The sequence below is a fragment of the Lepidochelys kempii genome, chromosome 1, assembly GCF_965140265.1.
Source record: "Lepidochelys kempii isolate rLepKem1 chromosome 1, rLepKem1.hap2, whole genome shotgun sequence".
Classification (NCBI taxonomy): Eukaryota; Metazoa; Chordata; order Testudines; family Cheloniidae; genus Lepidochelys; species Lepidochelys kempii.
In genome coordinates, this window is record NC_133256.1 from 231890368 (window position 1) to 231912190 (window position 21823).

The 21823-nt window shown below is 44.7% G+C and overlaps 1 protein-coding gene across 1 annotated transcript in view; it reads right to left on the bottom strand.

The window, feature by feature from the left end:
- ST8SIA1 (ST8 alpha-N-acetyl-neuraminide alpha-2,8-sialyltransferase 1) overlaps positions 1-16214 on the bottom strand; it is a 161573-nt gene extending 145359 nt beyond the window's left edge. Inside the window, exon 1 of the mRNA XM_073318098.1 lies at positions 15400-16214. Coding sequence (XP_073174199.1) covers positions 15400-15788 — 389 coding nt within the window. The 5' untranslated portion in view covers positions 15789-16214. The remainder of the gene's footprint in view (positions 1-15399) is intronic.
- Between the last annotated feature and the right edge of the window lie 5609 nt (positions 16215-21823).

Here is a 21823-nt window from a genome sequence, read left to right on the forward strand (position 1 = left end):
TTAAAATATCCTACAATTTGCTGGGTATAATGTAGCCATCACACCTTTTTATGATAATAAAGACTTGTTATGAGGACATATTATGTACACAACATATATGTTGTGATGATTTACACATGACAAATTACCGTTTCATGGGATACTTGTCATGCACCCATGAGCTGTTGCGGGGCAGCTGCACCAGAAGTGGAACAGACAACAGGAGAAGGCAGGTGGCTGGATTGTTCCACTGCTAGAAGTGAGCAGCTTTACAATCTGGCTGGAGCTCCACTATCTGGGGAAGATGCTGATAGCTCCCAGCTTACTTGAGCCACCCTCTCCTGCCCTTCATAGGCCTAGCCCCACGTACTTTTGAGTCTTTACCAACCAGCTCCAGCCCTCACGCCAAGTGGCAGGTCTTGTGGGCTTTAACTGCCACTGTACCTCCACTCCTCGTGGATTTGGGGTGGGGGGAGGGGGCATAAAACTCACAGAGGGAATCTGGCCGCCTCTTCAAATTTTATGGATGGTGTTTACAGTGGGCCAAACCAAGCCCCCAGGTCCACTTTCTCTCCCTCCACACAAAATGGAATCCCCCCACTCACAGGTGTTGAAAGAAGCCACCATTACTTCTCCCAAAAGTTGAATTTCATAATCTCACCCAGCTCTCAAGGCCAGTGGCCCCCTACTTACCCTTGCCATAGCTGCTTGCCAGTACTTCTCTGCCTCCTCATCTGACTAACCTCCCCCAGCCAGTTCCTGGGCTGAAAGGCAACTTAGGAAGTAGCAGCAGATCATAATATAGGAATGCTTAGCAAGCAAACATTCATTCAGAAATGACCTCCTCTTTCTTGGATGGACTTCTAGCATCACCTAGTCTGACCAGCAGATGTTCCCATGTTAAAAACACTGAATAGGGAATAAACTTTAATCTTTAGTCGCTCGTTCAGGAAATCACCCATTTCAGGAAAATACTTAAAGCACATGCTTAACTTTAAACACCTGCTTAAATGCTTTCCGGTCTCAAATCTTGAGGTACTTCTGTCAGTGAGGTTAAGGACATACAAAGATCACTCCATCACCTAGTTCAGGGGTGTTATCCACAGAGCACACAGTGACGTTATGTAACAATTTAGGACTGGGAGTGCAGCAGAATATAATTTCTAACTGAAACTTCAGGAACCATTTAATCAGTCTAAATGCAATTACTAGAGTTGAAATTTAGCCAAGGCACCACTCTATTTTTTCCTGAGATATCTCTACTGATAAAAAGGATTTTGTGGTTTGTTTTTATTAATCTTGCAAAGGACTAGAAAGCAGTTCCTCAATTACTACAATGATGGGCACGCTGGGCATGGCAAAAATAGGCAAGAGAGACTTCTTTCAGGAAAATGAGGGAAGCACCTAATATGCTTTCCTAGCATTCCTTTAAATATGTGCAAGTGAGAAGTTACACAGCTTTTAAATTAGAACTCACTGTGCATCATGGAACATAAAAGTCCTGATAAGTACAGACTTTATCTAACTGCTATCTAAAGCAAAAGTTTGTGTTTTTTCTTGACAGTCTGATAAAGGGCAATCTGACATTTAAGGAATGGTAGTGACAGATGCACTGAGCAGTCAGCAGTAGCTGCAGGGCTTTGAAGGTGACTGGTGACTCTGTGAGAGAGGGAGATGAAGAGGTAAACATTCTTACCACAACTTGTCTACAGCACAACTCTATATGACAATTTGAGCTAGGAATAAGATCCCTTGTGGCACCGTAGAGACTAACCAATTTATTTGAGCATAAGCTTTCGTGAGCTACAGCTCACTTCATCGGATGCATACTGTGGAAAGTGTAGAAGATCTTTTTATATACACACAAAGCATGAAAAAATACCTCCTCCCACCCCACTCTCCTGCTGGTAATAGCTTATCTAAAATGATCGCTCTCCTTACAATGTGTATGATAATCAAGTTGGGCCATTTCAAGCACAAATCCAGGTTTTCTCACCCCCTACCCCAAACACACACACAAACTCACTCTCCTGCTGGTAATAGCTTATCTAAAGTGACCACTCTCCTTACAATGTGTATGATAATCAAGGTGGGCCATTTCCAGCACAAATCCAGGGTTTAACAAGAACGTCTGGGGGTGGGGGGTAGGAAAAAACAAGGGGAAATAGGTTACCTTGCACAATGACTTAGCCACTCCCAGTCTCTATTCAAGCCTAAGTTAATTGTATCCAATTTGCAAATGAATTCCAATTCAACAATTTCTCGCTGAAGTCTGGATTTGAAGTTTTTTGTTGTAATATCGCAACTTTCATGTCTGTAATCACGTGACCAGAGAGATTGAAGTGTTCTCCAACTGGTTTATGAATGTTATAATTCTTGACATCTGATTTGTGTCCATTTATTCTTTTACGTAGAGACTGTCCAGTTTGACCAATGTACATGGCAGAGGGGCATTGCTGGCACATGATGGCATATATCACATTGGTGGATGTGCAGGTGAACGAGCCTCTGATAGTGTGGCTGATGTGATTAGGCCCTGTGATGGTGTCCCCTGAATAGATATGTGGGCACAGTTGGCAACGGGCTTTGTTGCAAGGATAGGTTCCTGGGTTAGTGGTTCTGTTGTGTGGTATGTGGTTGCTGGTGAGTATTTGCTTCAGGTTGGGGGGCTGTCTGTAGGCAAGGACTGGCCTGTCTCCCAAGATTTGTGAGAGTGTTGGGTCATCCTTCAGGATAGGTTGTAGATCCTTAATAATGCGTTGGAGGGGTTTTAGTTGGGGGCTGAAGGTGACGGCTAGTGGCGTTCTGTTATTTTCTTTGTTAGGCCTGTCCTGTAGTAGGTGACTTCTGGGAACTCTTCTGGCTCTATCAATCTGTTTCTTCACTTCCGCAGGTGGGTATTGTAGTTGTAAGAATGCTTGATAGAGATCTTGTAGGTGTTTGTCTCTCTCTGAGGGGTTGGAGTAAATGACAGCAGGATTGTCTGGCTATGTAGACTCCCTCCTGAGGCCCTACGCTACCAGCACTCCCAGCTACCTTCGAGACACCACTGACTTCCTGAGGAAACTACAATCCATCGGTGATCTTCCTGAGAACACCATCCTGGCCACAATGGATGTAGAAGCCCTCTACACCAACATTCCACACAAAGATGGACGACAAGCCGTCAAGAACACTATCCCCGATAATGTCACGGCTAACCTGGTGGCTGAACTTTGTGACTTTGTCCTTACCCATAACTATTTTACATTTGGGAACAATGTATACCTTCAGATCAGCGGCACTGCTATGGGTACCCGCATGGCCCCACAGTATGCCAACATTTTTATGGCTGACTTAGAACAACGCTTCCTCAGCTCTCGTCCCCTAACGCCCCTACTCTACTTGTGCTATATTGATGACATCTTCATCATCTGGACCCATGGAAAAGAAGCTCTTGAGGAATTCCACCATGATTTCAACAATTTCCATCCCACCACCAACCTCAGCCTGGTCCAGTCCACACAAGAGATCCACTTCCTGGACACTACAGTGCTAATAAGCGATGGTCACATAAACACCACCCTATACCGGAAACCTACTGACCGCTATTCCTACCTACATGCCTCCAGCTTTCACCCTGACCACACCACATGATCCATAGTCTACAGCCAAGCTCTGTTGGCAATGGGCTTTGTTGCAAGGATAGGTTCCTGGGTTAGTGGTTCTGTTGTGTGGTGTGTGGTTGCTGGTGAGTATTTGCTTCAGGTTGGGGGGCTGTCTGTAAGCAAAGACTGGCCTGTCTCCCAAGGTCTGTGAGAGTGATGGGTCATCCTTCAGGATAGGTTGTAGATCCTTGATGATGCATTGGAGAGGTTTTAGTTGGGGGCTGAAGGTGATGGCTAGTGGCATTCTGTTATTTTCTTTGTTGGGCCTGTCCTGTAGTAGTTGACTTCTGGGTACTCTTCTGGCTCTGTCAATCTGTTTCTTCACTTCCGCAGGTGGGTATTGTAGTTGTAAGAATGCTTGATAGAGATCTTGTAGGTGTTGGTCTCTGTCTGAGGGGTTGGAGCAAATGCGGTTGTATCATAGAGCTTGGCTGTAGACAATGGATTGTGTGGTGTGGTCTGGATGAAAGCTGGAGGCATGTAGGTAGGAATAGCGGTCAGTAGGTTTCCGGTATAGGGTGGTGTTTATGTGACCATCACTTATTAGCACTGTAGTGTCCAGGAAGTGGATCTCTTGTGTGGACTGGACCAGGCTGAGGTTGATGGTGGGATGGAAATCGTTGAAATCATGGTGGAATTCCTCAAGGGCTTCTTTTCCATGGGTCCAGATGATGAAGATGTCATCAATGTAGCGCACGTAGGGTAGGGGCATTAGGGGACGAGAGCTGAGGAAGCGTTGTTCTAAGTCAGCCATAAAAATGTTGGCATACTGTGGGGCCATGAGGGATATTGGTATGAGTAATGGGGAATCATAGAATCATAGAATCATAGAATCATAGAATATCAGGGTTGGAAGGGACCCCAGAAGGTCATCTAGTCCAACCCCCTGCTCAAAGCAGGACCAATTCCCAGTTAAATCATCCCAGCCAGGGAATATATAAACAAAATGAAAGATTCGTTGGGAACATGGCTGAGGGGTAAGGAGGTGGCAAGTTTTGAGGGAATGTTGGATCTTGTTGCTCAGAAGCATTTCCTAAGCATATGTAAAGTTGATGTAAAGCAGTGTCTGTGGGACAAAGATATAAAGTCTGTGGATGAGATGGCTTTTTTAGCTGATGCCTTCAAACAGAATCAGGCATCTGTTGAGGGCAGGCCACAGAAAGAGGGGCTTAAAACTGGTGGGAAGGGAGGATCCCATTTTGCCCCTGGAAAGAGAGAAGGGGGTTGGGAGCCTAAACATTCTCTTTCCCAAAAACATTCGTCTAACCCTGATCCCAGATCTCCTGTAAAAGCAGAAGATCCCAAATGGTGCTATCAGTGTAATTCCACTGATCGCCTGAGGAATAAATGCCCTGTGCTAGGAGGAAGCAGGCAACCAATAGCTCATGTTAGTTCTGCTGTCCTCGATACAGAACACCCCCCCCAAGCAATTGAAACCTATCATATTGGTTTTGTAAGGTTAGCCTCCGCAGAACCAGATATGGAGCATGTTAAGGCTGTCCAAATTGATGGCAGGGAGTACTTGGGGCAGAGGGATACAAGGGCCCAGATCTCTCTGGTTAAGCAGAGTATGGTCCCAAAGGCCAGTATGTTGCCTGGCCAAATGGCAGAGATTGTGGGGGTGGGCAAAAGCAGATTCCTCATACCACTAGCTAAAATCCATGTGGTTTGGGAAGGTTTGGAAAGTGTTTTGACTGTGGGGGTAATAGAACACCTCCTAGTCAACCTACTCCTTGGTAATGATTTTTTCCGTGTAGCTCAGTTTAAAGTATTTGCCTGCAGCAGGAGGGAGTTTTATCTGGGACCCACAAGGGAGAGGGTAAGGTCTCAAGAACTGCTGAGAGAATGGGAGAGAGTCTCCTTGATTCTTCCGCAGCAGGGAAAAGCCACATGCTTCCAGGTGGGAGGGTGGTTGAGACCAACTCCTGCACTGCAACTGGGGGCAACACCATGTCAGTAAGGGAGGGAAGTGTGTAATGCCTGCCAGGGAGAAAACTGTCCTGGTTGTTAGCTGCCAGCACGTTGCAGCTGAACCAGATAGACCCGGCTTTAGGGAGTAGAGAGAAATATGGCCCAGAGGAGAGCCCAGACAAGGGGCAGGGGATCTCAGAAACCACTGAGGTGGGTGAGGATTCCTGTGACTCTGTAATACAGGAAAGCAGTGTTCTTCCAAGTATGGGAAGGGCTAAGGCTAGCTACTTTCCAGCAGAAGGCAACATGCCCTCAGGCATAGGGGCAGAAGAGGTGTTTCTCCCCTGGGCCCCAGCAAGTCTAACACTGGCCCTGCTTGGCAACCCCCATGAAACTTGCTTACGGCCCCCCAGGGTGCCTCGGACCCCTGGTTGAGAACCATTGCTATTAAAGATATTCTCCTCACCAACCTAGTCTGTCTAATATCTTGGAACCAACATAGCTACAACAACAACATTGCAAACAAGAGAGGCCTAAGGAAGCTGAAGGATGGGCAAAGCTAGAGAAGAGGAGGAAGTGGGAAATATTCAAAGCAGCCACACAGGAGATGCAATGATTCTTGAAGCAAATAAGGAAGTAAACCTCTATGTAACTCGGAGCAGCTGCATAGAAAAGGTTGGAGAATTCACTGCAGTCTGCTTAAAAATCTATAAAAACAATGGTCAGAAGGCAGTCTTCTATGCTGGTGTGCACTGTGTTGTGGAGGGAGAAATCAATATAATCTGATTGTGTTGTCTTTACTTTGAAAAACTATAGTGGAAATTCTGCTGCCTATTATCTCCTGTCACCTTAAAGTGAATATTGGACAGAAGAATCTGAGTTCACATCCCCTTTACATCTTTGTTCCTGAAAGGGACATTGGGGAAAAATCATTCTAAACATCCTTGTTAGAGTCTTTAGATTTCCCCTCTTCCATCTTATTCATCCCAAATATACTTCTGGTCAAAGCTAATAGGACAGGTCATTTTGGAGCTCAAAACCTCTGCCATATTTATTCCCAAACAACAATCTTTATTAAGGTTAGGTACCTTAAGAGCTCCTTTCCCCCTCCCAAACTTTCTCTGTCTTGTCACTGTATATACTGTAAACTCTGAGGTAAGGATGTTTTTTATTACACATTTGTAAAAAGAGCCTAGCACAATGGGACCCTAATCTCAGCAGGGGCTTGCAGGTGCCTCTGTGATCTAATTGTAATAGCAATAATTTGTACAAAAGTGCTGTAAGGTAATTATTTTAAAACAACAAAAGCCAGAAACAGAGTTAAGGTTACATTTAGAAAAAACAAAGCATTTAGAAGTCTGGAAATTCACAGTTAAAGAGACACGCAACTTTCAATCTAGTCAATTTGTAAAAATGAGACTATTTAAAAATTAGTATTTTCGGTATTAAACCTGAAGACCAGAAATCTAACTGGATCTAGAGGCCAAGGCTGGCTTGTTTACATTTCAGATCTTACTATGTGTAGCTGTTTGTGTAGGTTTTGCCTCCATTTTTCAGCATATGAGTTCTTAGGCTAAATTTCTCAAACTTGAGTGCTTAAAGTTAGGAACCTAACCCCAAATTTAGGCACATCAGTAAGAGTGGCCTAATTTCCAGAGGTGCTGTGCACTTGTAGCTCCTATTGACCTCACTGGAAGATGCGGGTGATTTAGCAGTTCAGTAATAGCATCATGATTTCCAGATGGGCCTTAATGTGAATTTAATTTTATGTCCCCACATTTGACTATTTTAGCTTATGCATCTTATGTAAAAACTTAAGTATTGTCTTTATACCCTAGGATCTGTATGTACCACACAGAGAGAGGTAGAAACAGATACACAGAAAGATTTAAAATTAAGTATTTTTAGTGCTTGAGAAATCAGTACAGCACAGATTACAGCAGTACAAACAACTTCCCCACATGATTAAGCCTTAATGTATTGGAATAAATTCTAAAAGCAAAAGGATAATTCATAATCCCTGGCCCTTTTGGTGTGATCATATATCCAAGAGAAACTAGACTGAAATCACTAACTCTTTTCGTGTTCACCACTGAACAGCTATCAGATGATAACAACTTTCAGTCTCTGCCGAACAGAGTTGGATTCAAATTAACACTATAGAAATCAATGGCAAATTATTGCTTTGCAGATTACTGAGTCCTGGCTTCATCCAGTCTCCATGCAGAAAAAAAGAAACACACCCCCCCAATAAAACATATAGAGGACATTAAGCATCAAATTCTGGCATGAACGAAGACAGCACAGTTGTCAACGCAATAAATATTTCACAAATCTAAAGAAAAGTGACATTGCAAAACTGTAAAAGTAGATTTTAGAATAAAAGTTCATTATTGTATGTCAGCCATGTACAGGAACATATAGAATCAAAGGAAATACTACTAAGGGAACAGACAGGAAGGATGGTTACAGCTGTAGGCTGGAGCTGGGAAGTTCTGGTTTCAGTTCCTGGCCCTGTTGCAGGCTTCCTGTGTGACCTTGCATTAGCCAGTAAATCTCTCTGTGGTTCATTTTCCCTTCTCACCCGCTTCGTCTGTCTTTTCTCTTTACCTCATATACACCTAATACAATATAAAAATATTACCACCAAATGCAGATGACCTATCACATCACTGAGCCCCCACTCCTCTGTTGAGGAAGGATACTGTTCATGATAGTAGACGTATCTGATATACTAATCAAGATACTATTATGGACTATGTTTTCATGCCCCTTTTGTATTTACTTTCTGTGACTATCAATCAGACCCAATTAATTTAAAATGTGAATATTAACAGAAAATATTGTACAGGATTCACACTCGAATAGTCCCATTTGATGAGTAAAATGAACAGGATCTTTCCATTTGAAAATGCAAAATGAATATGCAAAATATGAATATTTTTGACGTATTTAGAGAATTGTCACCAGACCCTGAAGCAGTGCTGTCCTAGTCTAGTATTTTCCAGCTGTAAATAGGTTCAAATACATTTTATTCACTCTGGTCACAAAAAAAAAGCACACTTAGTTGCCCTGTAAAATAATTTAATCATTGGTTAAACTTTACTAATCAACTTGAGCAATATGCAATTTAACCTCACATTTACCTTGAAACACACCTTCAGAGAAGTAACAGTTATGCAACTAGCATTGAATGCATCTAAGGGCTTGTCGACACTTAAAACACTGCGCTGATGCAGCTGTGCCGCTAAAGTGGGCGATTCCTCATCGTTTGAGGGTGATAGCCAGTTATCGCTGCTGGATCTGCAGGTGGCTAATGAGACCGATGCACAGATCTTGTCACAGTTGGGGCAGACATTTCCCAGTGAAAGGGGCAGATCTGGCTTGTTGAGACTGGCTGCGCCGGCACATCGTCAGCGTCAGCTTTCTGTGACAGATGGCTGCAGAGGTAAAAGGAAGACTGAGCCACTGTAGTGCTTCAATGAAGACACTACTTACACCAACAAGAGTGCTTCTTCTGTCAGTGTAGGTAATCCACCTCCTGGAGAGGCGGTAGTTATGTTGATGGGAGAAGCCCTCCCATCGACATAGCACTGTCTACACTGGGAGTTAGGTCAGTATAACTGAGTCACTCAGGGGTGTATGTTTTCCTCACCCCTGCGCAATGTAGTTATACTGATATAAGTTAGTAGTGTAGACCAAGCCTCAAGGACAAATAGTGGCAGATGGGGCTAAAGAGAATCTTCACTGATTTGATGTTAACATTTGTATAGCACATTAAAAGGAGAACATTGCTTTAAATACTATGTTTAATAAAAAAAAATGGAATGTAGAATGACTTACTGCAAGTTATAGTCTTTAATGACATGATCACATACTATTTTTCCCCCAGGATCCCTGCCTCATTCATTGCACAGTATGGATGGTGCTAACTGAATTACCAGCTGTTCTATATTTTGTTTTATCCTCATTCAATGTGTGTCCACAGCGTTTATTGGCTGCACACTATTCAAACCCTGCTCTGAAGATAAAATTATTAATCTCCACATGGGCTCTCCTGTGGCGCTCATCACTATAGTATCCAAGTGAGTCACAAATATTGAATTTACCTTAACTCGCCTGGGAGGTGAGGAAGGGAAGGTATTATTCCCCATCTGCAAAATAGGGAACTTTGAGTATGTCTACACTTAAAATGCTACAGTGTAGAACTACCTGTGCCAATGGGAGAATCACTCCCATCAGTGTAAGTAATCCACCTCCCCAAGCTGTCAACTGAAGTGTAGAGGGGCTTAGCCGGGCTCGTCCCGCTCCAGGGCAGCAGGGGACCACACTGCCTCGTTATGTTCTCACCAGTGCTGGCGTGGAATCAGTCCAGTCACGGGAGTCTCTCACTGGGGTGACCGGGGAGGTACCACAAAACAGTTAGTCGTGCCCAATCGTGGGCAGTCAGTGCCAGTGGGCTGGTGGCTTGGGCCCTCAGACAGGACTGAGCAACAGTTCTACAATTACGAAGCCCAGGCCCTAGCTCAGGGCGGGCAACAGTGAGGCAAAGGCTCAGGCCCTTAGGCAGGGGCTGAGCAGCAGTTTATAAGTAACGGGCCCAGGCCCTGGGTCAGGGCGGGGCCGCAAGGAGTCAGTGGCTCAAGCCCTCAGGCAGGGGCTGAGCTAAGACTGGTTAACAACAAGCTCAGGCTCTTGGCTCCAAAGGGCCTGGGAGAGGGAGGAGACTGCCACCCACAAGTTGGGTGGTAGGGGGGATGCAGGCTCTCCCACTCCACTGCATCCCAGCCTGGGGCCCTAGCAGCAACCGAAGACCCGCTGCTGTGTCTGGGGGGATCCTGGCCGCAACACACTGACATGGGCTCTGGCAGTGCTGCAGCCAGACTAGGGTCAGCTGCCCCGGGCCACTTCCTAACTCCCCCTCTAGAGGTACCTGGGTCCGGACGGTGTCCTCGGGGGGGGTCAAGCACCAGGGGGCCCTCAGGGTAACTGGCGAGGGGTAGGCTTGGCAGCTCCTCCAGGCTCTGGTCAGTGTCGGGCATTGGTTGGGTGGGCCAGTCTTCAGATCCGCTGCTGGTCACCAAGGTCTCCCAGCCGGAAGCTAAGCCGGAGGCATCTGGCCTCTCCAGCGGCTGCACCCCAAGTCAGCTCTGGGGCCATGCTTTTCTACTTCCTGTCCTGAGCCTGACCTTCTGGGAGGTGGGCTCAGAGCTCTCTGGTCCCACCCACTCTGGTGTCCGGAGGGGCTCGTCCCTCTCCAGGGCGGCGGGGGACCACACCGCCTCGTTACATAAAGAATTCCTCCATCAACCTAGTGCTGTTTATACCGGGGGTTAGGTATTTTTCACACCCCTGACAGATGAAGCTATACCAAAGTAAATTCATAGTGTAGACCAGGACTGAGGCAAGGTCAAAAGTTTCCACTACTTTGGATGCCCAATCTGACATGCCTAGGACCTGATTTTTCAGAGTACTTTATACATTCAATGAAAAGCTCTGATTGACTTCAGCTACAACTTTGTGTGCTCAGCACTTCTGCAAATCAGACCCTGAAGTATCATGTCAGGCACCCAGAAAATGATGAACATGCAATTAATAACCACATGTGAAAAGTTTGGTTTAAGTGACTTGCCCAGCATCACAGAAGAGGCAAGAAATAATTCCAGCTCTCCAGAGTGTCATTCAGCTGCCTTAATCTTGAGACCATCCTTTCTCTTTCTGCTGTCCCCTGCCTCATTCACTATAAACCTTCTAACTTCTGCCACAAATGAAAGGGTTCCTACAGGCAACAGCCTTCTTCACTTCACAACCTTGATTCATCCCCCAAATAGCTACACCCTGTGCACTGAATGAAGCAGAACATCTAGCATCCTTAACAATAGGTGGTGCTACCAGCCCTGCCTATAACTATACATAGCACTTTGGCTATTTGGATGCTTAGTGATGCTGAGTATTAGTAATAGTTTTGTCCTCAGGAGCAGATCAAATGTGGGAATAGATCTTTTCATTATTTGCAATAACTTTAAGTGAAATAATCATACAAAAAAGAGAAAGGAAAACGTATTCTTTTATTTTGTTTACCTAAGTAATAACAAAGGAAGCAGTTTGGAGTACCACAGTTAGCAGGAGTTTTGCCTAAATAAGGACTGCGGGACTGAGCCCTTAAAAAACTGAAGAAGCCACAAAACAAGTGGGATGTAATATTAAACCCCACAGGAAAAAGACGAGTCATTATTAATTAGTGACTTGTAATGACTTTGTCTCATACCTATAAATAATATTTTTGCCACCATATAATCTGAGAAGTACAAGAGTAAGCAGTTTTCCACTTGACTGACTGAAAGTTACTCATGGTTTGTCAGAGATCAACAGAGATTGTTCCATGGCAGTCACTTTGGCTATTCTCAGTTACGAATGTCTTTAAACTGCAAGAATGCAAGAATGATGGTAATGCTAGGCAGCTATTCTGCTCTTCTTTAACAAGATCAAAAAGAAAAGGAGTACTTGTGGCACCTTAGAGACTAACCAATTTATTTGAGCATGAGCTTTCATGAGCTACAGCTCACTTCATCGAATGCATACCGTGGAAACTGCAGCAGACTTTATATACAAGAGTGTGTGTATATAAAGTCTGCTGCAGTTTCCACGGTATGCATCTGATGAAGGGAGCTGTAGCTCACGAAAGCTTATGCTCAAATAAATTGGTTAGTCTCTAAGGTGCCACAAGTACTCCTTTTCTTTTAACAAGATCAAACTCCCACTGACTTCAAAAGAAGGCGTATCTAAATAAGGAATGCCAGATCATACCCAATCTCAGTAAACTAAAATTATACCTTACTAATGAAGGGCCTATCCTGCAAAGCTTTAAGTACATCAGCAATCTTTATTCAGATGCACAGTACTGCTGATGTGCAGTAAGGATTACTCACCTAGGTGAGGTTTGCAGAATAAAGCCTAAAATATGTGCCTAAAATACGTAGTCATCTCAATGTACCAGATCAAAGGCTTGACCCTGCAACTATTACTACTGGCATGAGCTGTCCTTACTTATGCATGTAGTCCCATTGAAAGCCAATGGGACAACACAGATAGGGAACTAAAATACTGAGCCTCACAAGAGTGATACTTCTGTATTTATAAGAGGTAAATTCTCACTTGGGAACTGATTCCGCAAAACCTCACACAGGCAAGTAGTCCTGATGGAAGTAGTTCCACTAGTGTGCATGGAGTACAGACTATTTGCACAAGGAGGAGGTTGTGCTGAGGAAAGAGCCAGATCATGCATCAAGTGCTTTGGGAACATGGTGCACGGAGGGTAGTTTTGTGGCTAAGGCATTGGACAAGGACTTATGAGATCTAGGTTCAATTCCCAGATAGTCCCAGAAGACATCTGTGGCATCAATTAATTACTCAATCTGCCTCATTTCCTGTTACCCCCAGTCAAGAGCAAAGGAGATGTTTATTCATAACCTCAATTGGTTTCCAGTAAGAATTGAAATGAGGGGCTCTAAGCACACCTTCCCCTAAATATAAAACTGAATGATTCTTGAGTTTCCATGTAAAGCAAAAGCCTCCTTCTTTTAGTTAATACTTTTACAATATAGACAAAAATTAACTGTCATGGGTTTAACACGATATCCTGCCACCAAAATTAACAGGAGCAAATGCACACAGGGAAAGTTTAAAGTCACTTGACTATTTTGGTATATTTTCCATTTATAATTTCCAACGCAAGCGTCCCCATTAGCTTCTTGTCTCCAGAAGCAACAACTTTTTTTATTTGGCAAGTTTCTTCCTTTCAAAGAAACAACTTTGCAATAATCAGTTATGCTTAGGGGTTTGTGGGAAAATGCAAGTGTAAATGAAGTAAGTGGAGGAGGCACCAAAAGCTGGTGTTTATAAACAGTCTGAGGGAAATGGCTAAAAAGTAAGGTTAAATTTGAAAGTTGTAGCACCAGTGCAGTCATCAAACCAGCTGTTGGTTTATAAAACTGAAAAGTCATATAGCAAATTATTTCCCACATCACCTATCCAGGCACCCCCCAAAAAATAGTCACCCAAACAAGGAACTGGGAGCCTGTGCATAGATGGGATGAAGAGGAACCTGTATCTGGAAAGATCAGCCTTGTTTGTTGCAGACTGAAGCATTTTCGAATTTATTCTCTTCTCAATAGTATGGAACAAAGTCCTCTGCAGCTGCTTGGCTGTTATTGCTAGCTCTGCATTAAAGAAGTAGCTTCTGTCATGCCTGGCCAGTGAACTGATATTAGCAAATACCCCCTTATATTACCCAAGATTGGTTATATTCCCTGAAAGCCTCAGAGGATAAGAATCTGATTTTAAGGAATTGAATGATCGGTAAAGTTTTTGTTATTGTGGCAGACAGGACCTAAAGTAATTGCATCCTAGGCTGGCCCCAGTATAAGATTTCAGAAAGTTGAATTACATCTAAAAATCATTCAAGGATGCAGTGCTTAATTTGTGACAGGGCTTGACAGGGCTGAGCCCTGGCAACTGTAGGGTTGGCAGTTCATAGCCCCAGTTTCTCTGAGCTTGCCACATCAGTTATGAAAGTAAAAAAAATTACGTAAGCCCCTGCACCTAATTGCTTGATCCCTGGCATCTCTTTCATTACAAATGAAGCACTGCAAGGATCATGTCATAGAAAACAATTCAGTGTTCTGAAAAAGAGTTCCTTGACATTCAGACACGATTTATTCTGGCACTCACTACAGATAGAGGGCCTTCTGGAGGGAAATACTCCCTCATCTTCCATTTGCTACCAAGAGGAGAGGAAGAAAGCCAGATGATGGGGGACAAAGGTGCTGGAACTAGTGATGCTGGGGGTGCTGCTGCACTCTCTGGCTTGAAGTGGTTTCCATCATATACAGAGTTTACAGTTTGGTTAAATAGCTCTCAGCATCCCCACTATACAAATTGTTTCAGCACCCCAGGAGGGGGTTGGAAGCAAGAGAAAAAAAAAGAAGTCAGGCTATATATTCCCAAAGATCATATGATTAGCCAATAGATGGGAGTGGTTTTCAAGGCACCGCAGACCCACATTGTACCTAGTTTCAAACCAGACTCATTGGAAAATCCCTTGAGTAGCAGGAGCCTGGTCCTTCAATGAGTCCTAACTGCAGCATTCACCTTTCCCTTTGCAGCTGGAGAAGGTGAAATTTACACTTTGATGAGCGGGGCTCTGGAGATGCACAGACATGTACAAAAATAACCCACCAGACTCGCCACATGTTTTGCATAATAAAGTGCTCAGCAAGGGTCTCCTTGCAGCTTTGATTCCAATGTTGGGGGAGTTGCTTACACATCTTCCCTCCCAATCCCTGGAAACACACTCGGGTGTCTCAGGCACACATTGAAAAATCAACAAGCCAGGGGAGCACGAAGGGCTTTTTCTTTGTTAGGGGCCAAAAGGCATCACTGCAGCGTGGCATGATCCCGGGGTACAGCCAAGCCCGCAACAGCCAGAGAAGTGAGAGCGCCCGTTGCTTTCCCGGGAGAGACCTCGGTGTTGGTTTTATTTGGAGAAGAAAAGAAAGAAACATGGGTCTTCCTTTAGCCCTCCCCCACTCCCCACACAGGATCCCAAAAATATCAAACCACTACCCCCACCCCTTCAAAAAAAACTTTTCACAGCAGAAGGGTCTAGCCAGCCCCCCACTAGTTAAAGACGCCAAGTGTTTGTATCTGAACTCTGGGGGGAGGGGGCTAAATAAAGATAAATATTTGAGTGTGGCAAACAAAGTTGGGTTCTTTCGAGGGAGGGGGGCTGTACACGGGGCCCACTGCGCTCCGCTCCGCCTGTCCCTGGCTGCCCCTGGGCATGGGGCAGGGAGGCTGGTACCTGAAGCCGGTGACTGCGGTCTGGTTGCTCCTCCACGCCTTGCCCTGCTGCAGCAGCACCCCCTGCACGACCTCCTTCTCGTCGGGCAGCCGGTACACGGGGAAGATGTAGAGCCAGCAAAGGACAAAGACACACAAGGCGCTGGCCCCCCCTACGGGCAGCCGGGTCCGGGGACACTTACACACCGGCCCCGCGGCCGCCATCCTCCTCCTCCCCCACCGGCAGACCTTCCTCCGGGCCGGGCTGCAGTCACTCATCCGTCCCGGCGAGCGGCCGCCGGCGCGCCAAAGCCCCCGGCCATGCACCAGACCCAGAGCCGCCGCGATGGCGAGCCCGCTCCCGCGGGGGCTCCCCGCCGGCCGCCCCGGGGCTCTAGGGACGGGGGCCATCCCGGAGGCCGGCGGCGGACGCCATCCAGCCCCGCGGCTCGCAGCTCAGTCCCGGGAGCGGCAGGTCTCAGCCGCTTGCGCCCTTCCTCACAGTCATTTGGTCCCCTGCTCCCCTTCCCCCTGCCAGGCACTCAGCACCCGGGGAGCTGTCACTGCGGCGCGTCCTGGTACATTTCCACTCTTCCCTCCTTTGCTCCCCAAATCCGACGGGAACAAAGAGCTGTGCCCCTCCCCCCAGGAGCTGCCGGCAACCTTCGCCCGCACCTCTGAAATCTTGGGGGGGGGGGACACGACAGCAGGGTGACCGGAAATCAGGGCTTTTTTTTTCCCCCTCGCAGGAAAAAATGATCTCCTTGGACCCGTTCAGATCAGCGCCTCCCGGGCTGGAGCTGGCAGCAGATTTAGCTTTTTTTGCTCGACTTCAGTTAAAAAAAAAAAAAAGGGGGGGGCGAATCAGGCTGAGCCGGGCAATGGCAGGAGACCCCCCCCCAAAGTCCCCGCCCACTCCCGCCCCCCCGCTGCTGTGACACTGCATCAGTCACTCGCACAAAGCAGCCTCCTTTCTTCAACGCGCCTCGCCGAGGAGTCCCCGCGCGCCGAGCCACGAGCCCTGCGGAGATCGCGCCCCCCCCCCCCGCCTACCCCCTCTCCCCCACCCCCACCCCATCCACCCTGCAGCCTCCCTTCCCCCCACACCGCTGTTCCCCAGGGGCTCCCACCCTGAATCGCCTCGGCAGGTCGTCCCCCCCGTCCCCCGCACGCGTTCACATTACATAACTCCCCACACACACACACACACACTCCCCAGCACACCCAAACAAACCCAGGATCTCGCTCTCACCCGGACAGGCGAGTCCCACCCAAGCCTACCCCGGCCCCATCCTAAATAACCCGGCGGCAGGATGCCACTCACACCGCCTTAACACCATGCCCAGGACAGGATTCCCGCCCCCCTCCCCATCAACCACCCTGCTAAACTCGGGGTGTCACGGGCACACAGGGACATGGCTCCGGTACGTGCCCCCCACCGCCCCCGGCAGTAAATGACGCCACACCGGCAGGATCCTGGATCCAGGCTCGCTCTCTCACACACACCCTCCTCCTCTTATATACGGCACCCAGATGTGCAAGCAGCTGGGATCCAGCCGGACACAGACATGCACCGCATGGCGCAGAGCCTTTGCTGCGACCATTTCTACTCATTGTTTATACTGGGACATCACGTTCCCCCATTACACCCTCAATCCCGAAACCCCTTTAAAATATCAGCCGAGGCCATTCTTAATACAAAAAAGGGCCCATCCATCCCAGCCACCAGAGTATTGCAAAATGGGAAAACCCCAGCATCACACCTCCCATCCCGCTCCTCGTTCTGCAGCGCTCTTTAGCACGCCCTTGCGGCTGATTTATCTAGCTGCATACAACTAAATTGTCAGCCTTGGATAGTTGTATTGTGCTCCAGGGTCAGATTGAGCTAGCCTGAAGAATGGCAGAGTATAGGACAAACAGAGACTGGATTTCATGTGGATTAGCCTGGTCATCCCTCTCACCCCTCACACCCATGTTTTTGCCCCTTTCCAGTGGAGTTAATTCTGTTGAAATGCTAGCCTATTTGATACCTGGGAGGCATATTCCTTTTTTACCCCACAGATTTGTCTTCCTCCTGAGAATAGCTACACTAGCCAGCCAAAGCATACCAGCTGTACATGGACTTTTACTAGCAACCTGAGACTCTCTTAGTTATTTACCTCCCTCAAACTGCCAGCCACTAGAAAACTGAATCCACCATCTCCATCTCACATAGGCCACTGTATGGGAACTAGATGATAGTGTTTTGTGGTCAGTGCAGAGGTCTGCTGGATTCAAACCACTATCCTAGAAACAGAGATTGCCAGTCTCTTGTGCTGTGCCACTGGCATCATAGTGACCATAAAGGTATTTTTGGATGATACAATGTATCAAGCTACTAGCATTGGGAGACCTGAATTAAGGACAGTCTCTAACAGGCAACCACACTATCTTAATTAACTTCTCTACGTTTTTCATACAATAGTCTTTGATCTTTAGAGGCAAAGCACTTTTATCAAGGCAAACTATTTTGCTGCTCCCTTAGGACAGCTGTCAGTGTATTTTAAAATAGTTCTGATATGTTGTAAAATAAAGACAATTTTTACTTACATTAAGGATCAAATTCCTCAATGTGTGTGTGTGTATGAAGTTTCAGGAAAATGAGAGAAACTGATCCCCGAACTTGAATGTAGGAAACTGGGGATGCACCCAGGGCTGAAATTCCTCCAATAGTGTTAGCATATGCTGAGTTACAGTATCATCAGTCTCTTTAACGATATGTTGTAAGGACTCGGCCTCTTCAGACATTTCTTTCCCATGCTTCAGTAATATTTCTTGTGAGGCTGGACTAACTGCAGACTGTTTCTGAAATACCACTCTAGCCATCGAATAGACGGTATTCTTTCCATCAATGGTCTCTACCTTTATGTCTATATGATCATCCCCTTCATGGACGAGATTTCCACCAGCGTGAATTGACACAATTCTATTTGGAATGAATATACCTCCCTGGAGTCTTTCTACTTCATTTTTTTGCAGCACTAGTGATGAACCACCTCAACTCATAATTGATGCAGAATTCATGAAGGCATAGTATGTCAAATAAACTATGTGACCCAAACTCTTGGTGTAGCTGTGCAGCAAGGCTCATGTGCAGCGGTGTGATAATTTTGGAAATATTAAATACTATGCACTCTGCAGCTGAGAAGCACCTTCTTTGAATGTCTTTGGAAGGAGGATACTCATTGCTGGCTGAATAATGTGCCTCATTATCTAACCACCAAGGGACAAACTCCTTCACCAACTGGGCCACAAAAGTAACTACCTCTAAACTACAATCACCTTTGGACAATATTCTGAGACTATCGTTTTGCCTGTTTCAGACCAAAGAATTAAAGAATAATTATAGAAAACTTGTTTACTTGAAAGCTGTTCATCAGACTCACTCACCAGAAGAGCGTCCACAAAACATTTAGATGACTTAAATTTCTGTTTCAGGGTACTAGCAACTTGGAGAGTGTCAGCTAATGTTATTGCACTACACAGAACAATGGTAGACGTGTCTTGTCCATGCTGTGCTTGGAATTAAATTGCAGAACCACAGTATTTTTTCTAATCTTGCCTGTAACTTGTTACAATTTGCAATTTCTGCATCTGAGGGAAGCAGGGTTTTATATCTTTGTAACAGTTTGGACAGGAGAAGAGCTTTATTATTATTATACATAAGACCATTGTCTCTCTCTTCAGTCAGCTGATAAAATGCAATGTATCGTTGCCATTAACTAGATTCATTTTACTCATGTAGGGGGAAAAAAAGGCATGTTGAATGATAAACAGCATCCTTCTCAATCACATCTTCCACAGACGTTCTGCACAACATGCCATCTCCTCTCTGAAGTGCTGCCTCTCTTAGATTGGTTGCTCTCTCAAATGCTTCTATTTCGTCAAGTTTCTCATCTTGTGTTCAATACAACTCTGACATGCCAAATTGGACTTGAGTGTACATTTCTGAAAGCAAACCCTGTGATAGAGTATTGATGGCAAGGAATCTAAACTAGAAAACTCATCCAATAGCCACCAGTACAATTAATCTCTCCTGGCTACTGCTGCCACCAGCATAGAATTCTGTCCAGCGTTGGTGGCTTTTCACAGTTTTGCATTCTTGCGATTTTCTTGACAAATAAGCACATTTTTCAAAGTTTGTGGAGACCCTTCTTCTCTGATGTAAGCTTTAGGGGACTTGTATCCTCAATATCTTCACCTAGTGTAACTTGTGTAGAGGTAAGATTCCCAAAGTATATTGGTTTCAGATTGCCATTTTGTTTAGTGAGCATTTTGACTGAAACCCAACATGAAGCTGGGTATTGTCATCTCTAACATTAATATCGACCTGTGCATAAGTGACACAGAATTCAAAAGTTAATTTCTAGAATATTTCAAAGGCTAGTACTGCATGCATAGGCAACAACAAATTAAAACCTTATACCAGGTAGACTAGATGCTTCATTGTATGTACAAAAACTTACAAATGGAGAAGCATTACATTAGGAATTCGCATACATTTATATCTATTCACTGTGCAATTCAAACTATGGGTACATTACATACTGCTACTGGTATACAACTGTCAGTGAGAGACTGATCTGGTCAGAAAATTTCAATTGAAAATATAAAAAACTATAATAGTCACTTGTTAGATACTTTGACAATTAAGAATATGCAATGTGAAAACATTTCATGTTAGTATATTGCAAAATGTTGATATCTGCCATTTTTGCCACATGCTAAACACTTTCATCATTTCTGGGGGAAAAAACTTGCACATACAGAATCAATAAAAATCTTTTAATATATTGTCATTTGGTAGTTTTGACAAAAACACCATATGAAGGTACTAAAATTCACAGTAAAATCTGTAGTCCTAATCTTGTTGCAGTGTTTCTGGAACTGTGCAAAAAAACAAACAAACAACAACAAAAAAGACGACATTCATTTTGGATACCATTGTTTTACCTCACCTACAGGCTTACAACACCACTTGTCAGCTCCGCATCATACCTCATCTAAATGAACGTAAAATATGCTTTCTAAGGGTATATGATGTGGGTGTGTGTAGGGTGGGTACACTGAACTCCAAAAATATGGCCCTTTTTGGAGAACTGCTACATGCCTGTGAGGACAATAGTATCCTGCCAGTTTCCAGGCTATTCACAAAGTGACCCCTACTTTGCGGGAGTGGAGTGGCAACCTTTTAGAAATTCATTTTTTAAAGCAAGTTCTTGTAGGAAGGCTCCTAAGCCCATGTTTAGGTACCTCAGCTCTGGAACCAACCAACAAAGAATGGAGGCTTTTCCCCTCAACTTCAACAGCCCAATTCATGATAAATCTCCATCTCATCTGCTTTGCAGGTTTCCTTGTGGGCTGAATATCTTTGAATTTATGCAAGCCACAATGTAAAGCTGGAATGTAAATCTTCAATAATCTAAGTGCACTCAGCTCTGCCTGCCTAATAAAATAACTTGCTTTATGAAATGACCTCTTGATGTCTACTTTTTAGTGTTCAAATAGTAGAGAATTATTATGAGTGTTGTTTATTTTTAAGGATTTTTCCCTAACAAACAAACTGATGGGGCAAAACTGCTAGTGTTCAATGTATAGCTGTATCCCTTGAAATGTGTTTAGAGAATTTATAGGTGCAGTAAATATGTATCCTGGCTAAGTATTCAACAGCTAAATATTCAGATGTCTTCATCTAAAATAATACCTTGTTGTGATGGATGAATTTTTGCATTATGTCACCATTAACTATTCTTGCTTTGAATGGTTCCTGTATTTCCTGCTCTTTAATTACTAATTTACTCCAATAAACTACCATCTTAGAAATAGCCTGGCTACTACAAGGCATACAAACATATTTGTGACCACACAAAAAATTACTTAGTGCAAAGTCTTGTTGGGAGATTCTACCAACTCTTCCTCTGTCAGATTTCTCTGCACATAGCTGTAAAAACTACTTACAGATGTATATTCAGACTGATAAGACATTTAAAGGCCTTGATATTCAGACTGATAAGACATTCAGAGGCCTTGATATGGCAGACATTCATATATAATCCTCTTGGAGAGGAAGAATTACAATTGCGGCCAAGTACAATATTAAACAAGTGTACCAATATTTATGATAACATTTTCAGCTGCAAGGAGGCAGGAGAGAAACACACACAGTACAATATGGTAAATGAGGGAAAAGGATCAAAAGATCATTAAAGAAAGCATTAATTCTCTAACGGGCCTGATCTTGCAGCATTTAACCATAAATCAATAGGAGTTTTGCCTGCATGGGTGCTGTAAGATTGGTCACTAAATGTCAGGTTAGTCTGTCATATAGATTCAATTTTTTCTTCCCTTACTCTCAAAAGTTATCTTACTGAAGGAACCTAAGTATATAATAGAAAGTACTCTAGTGC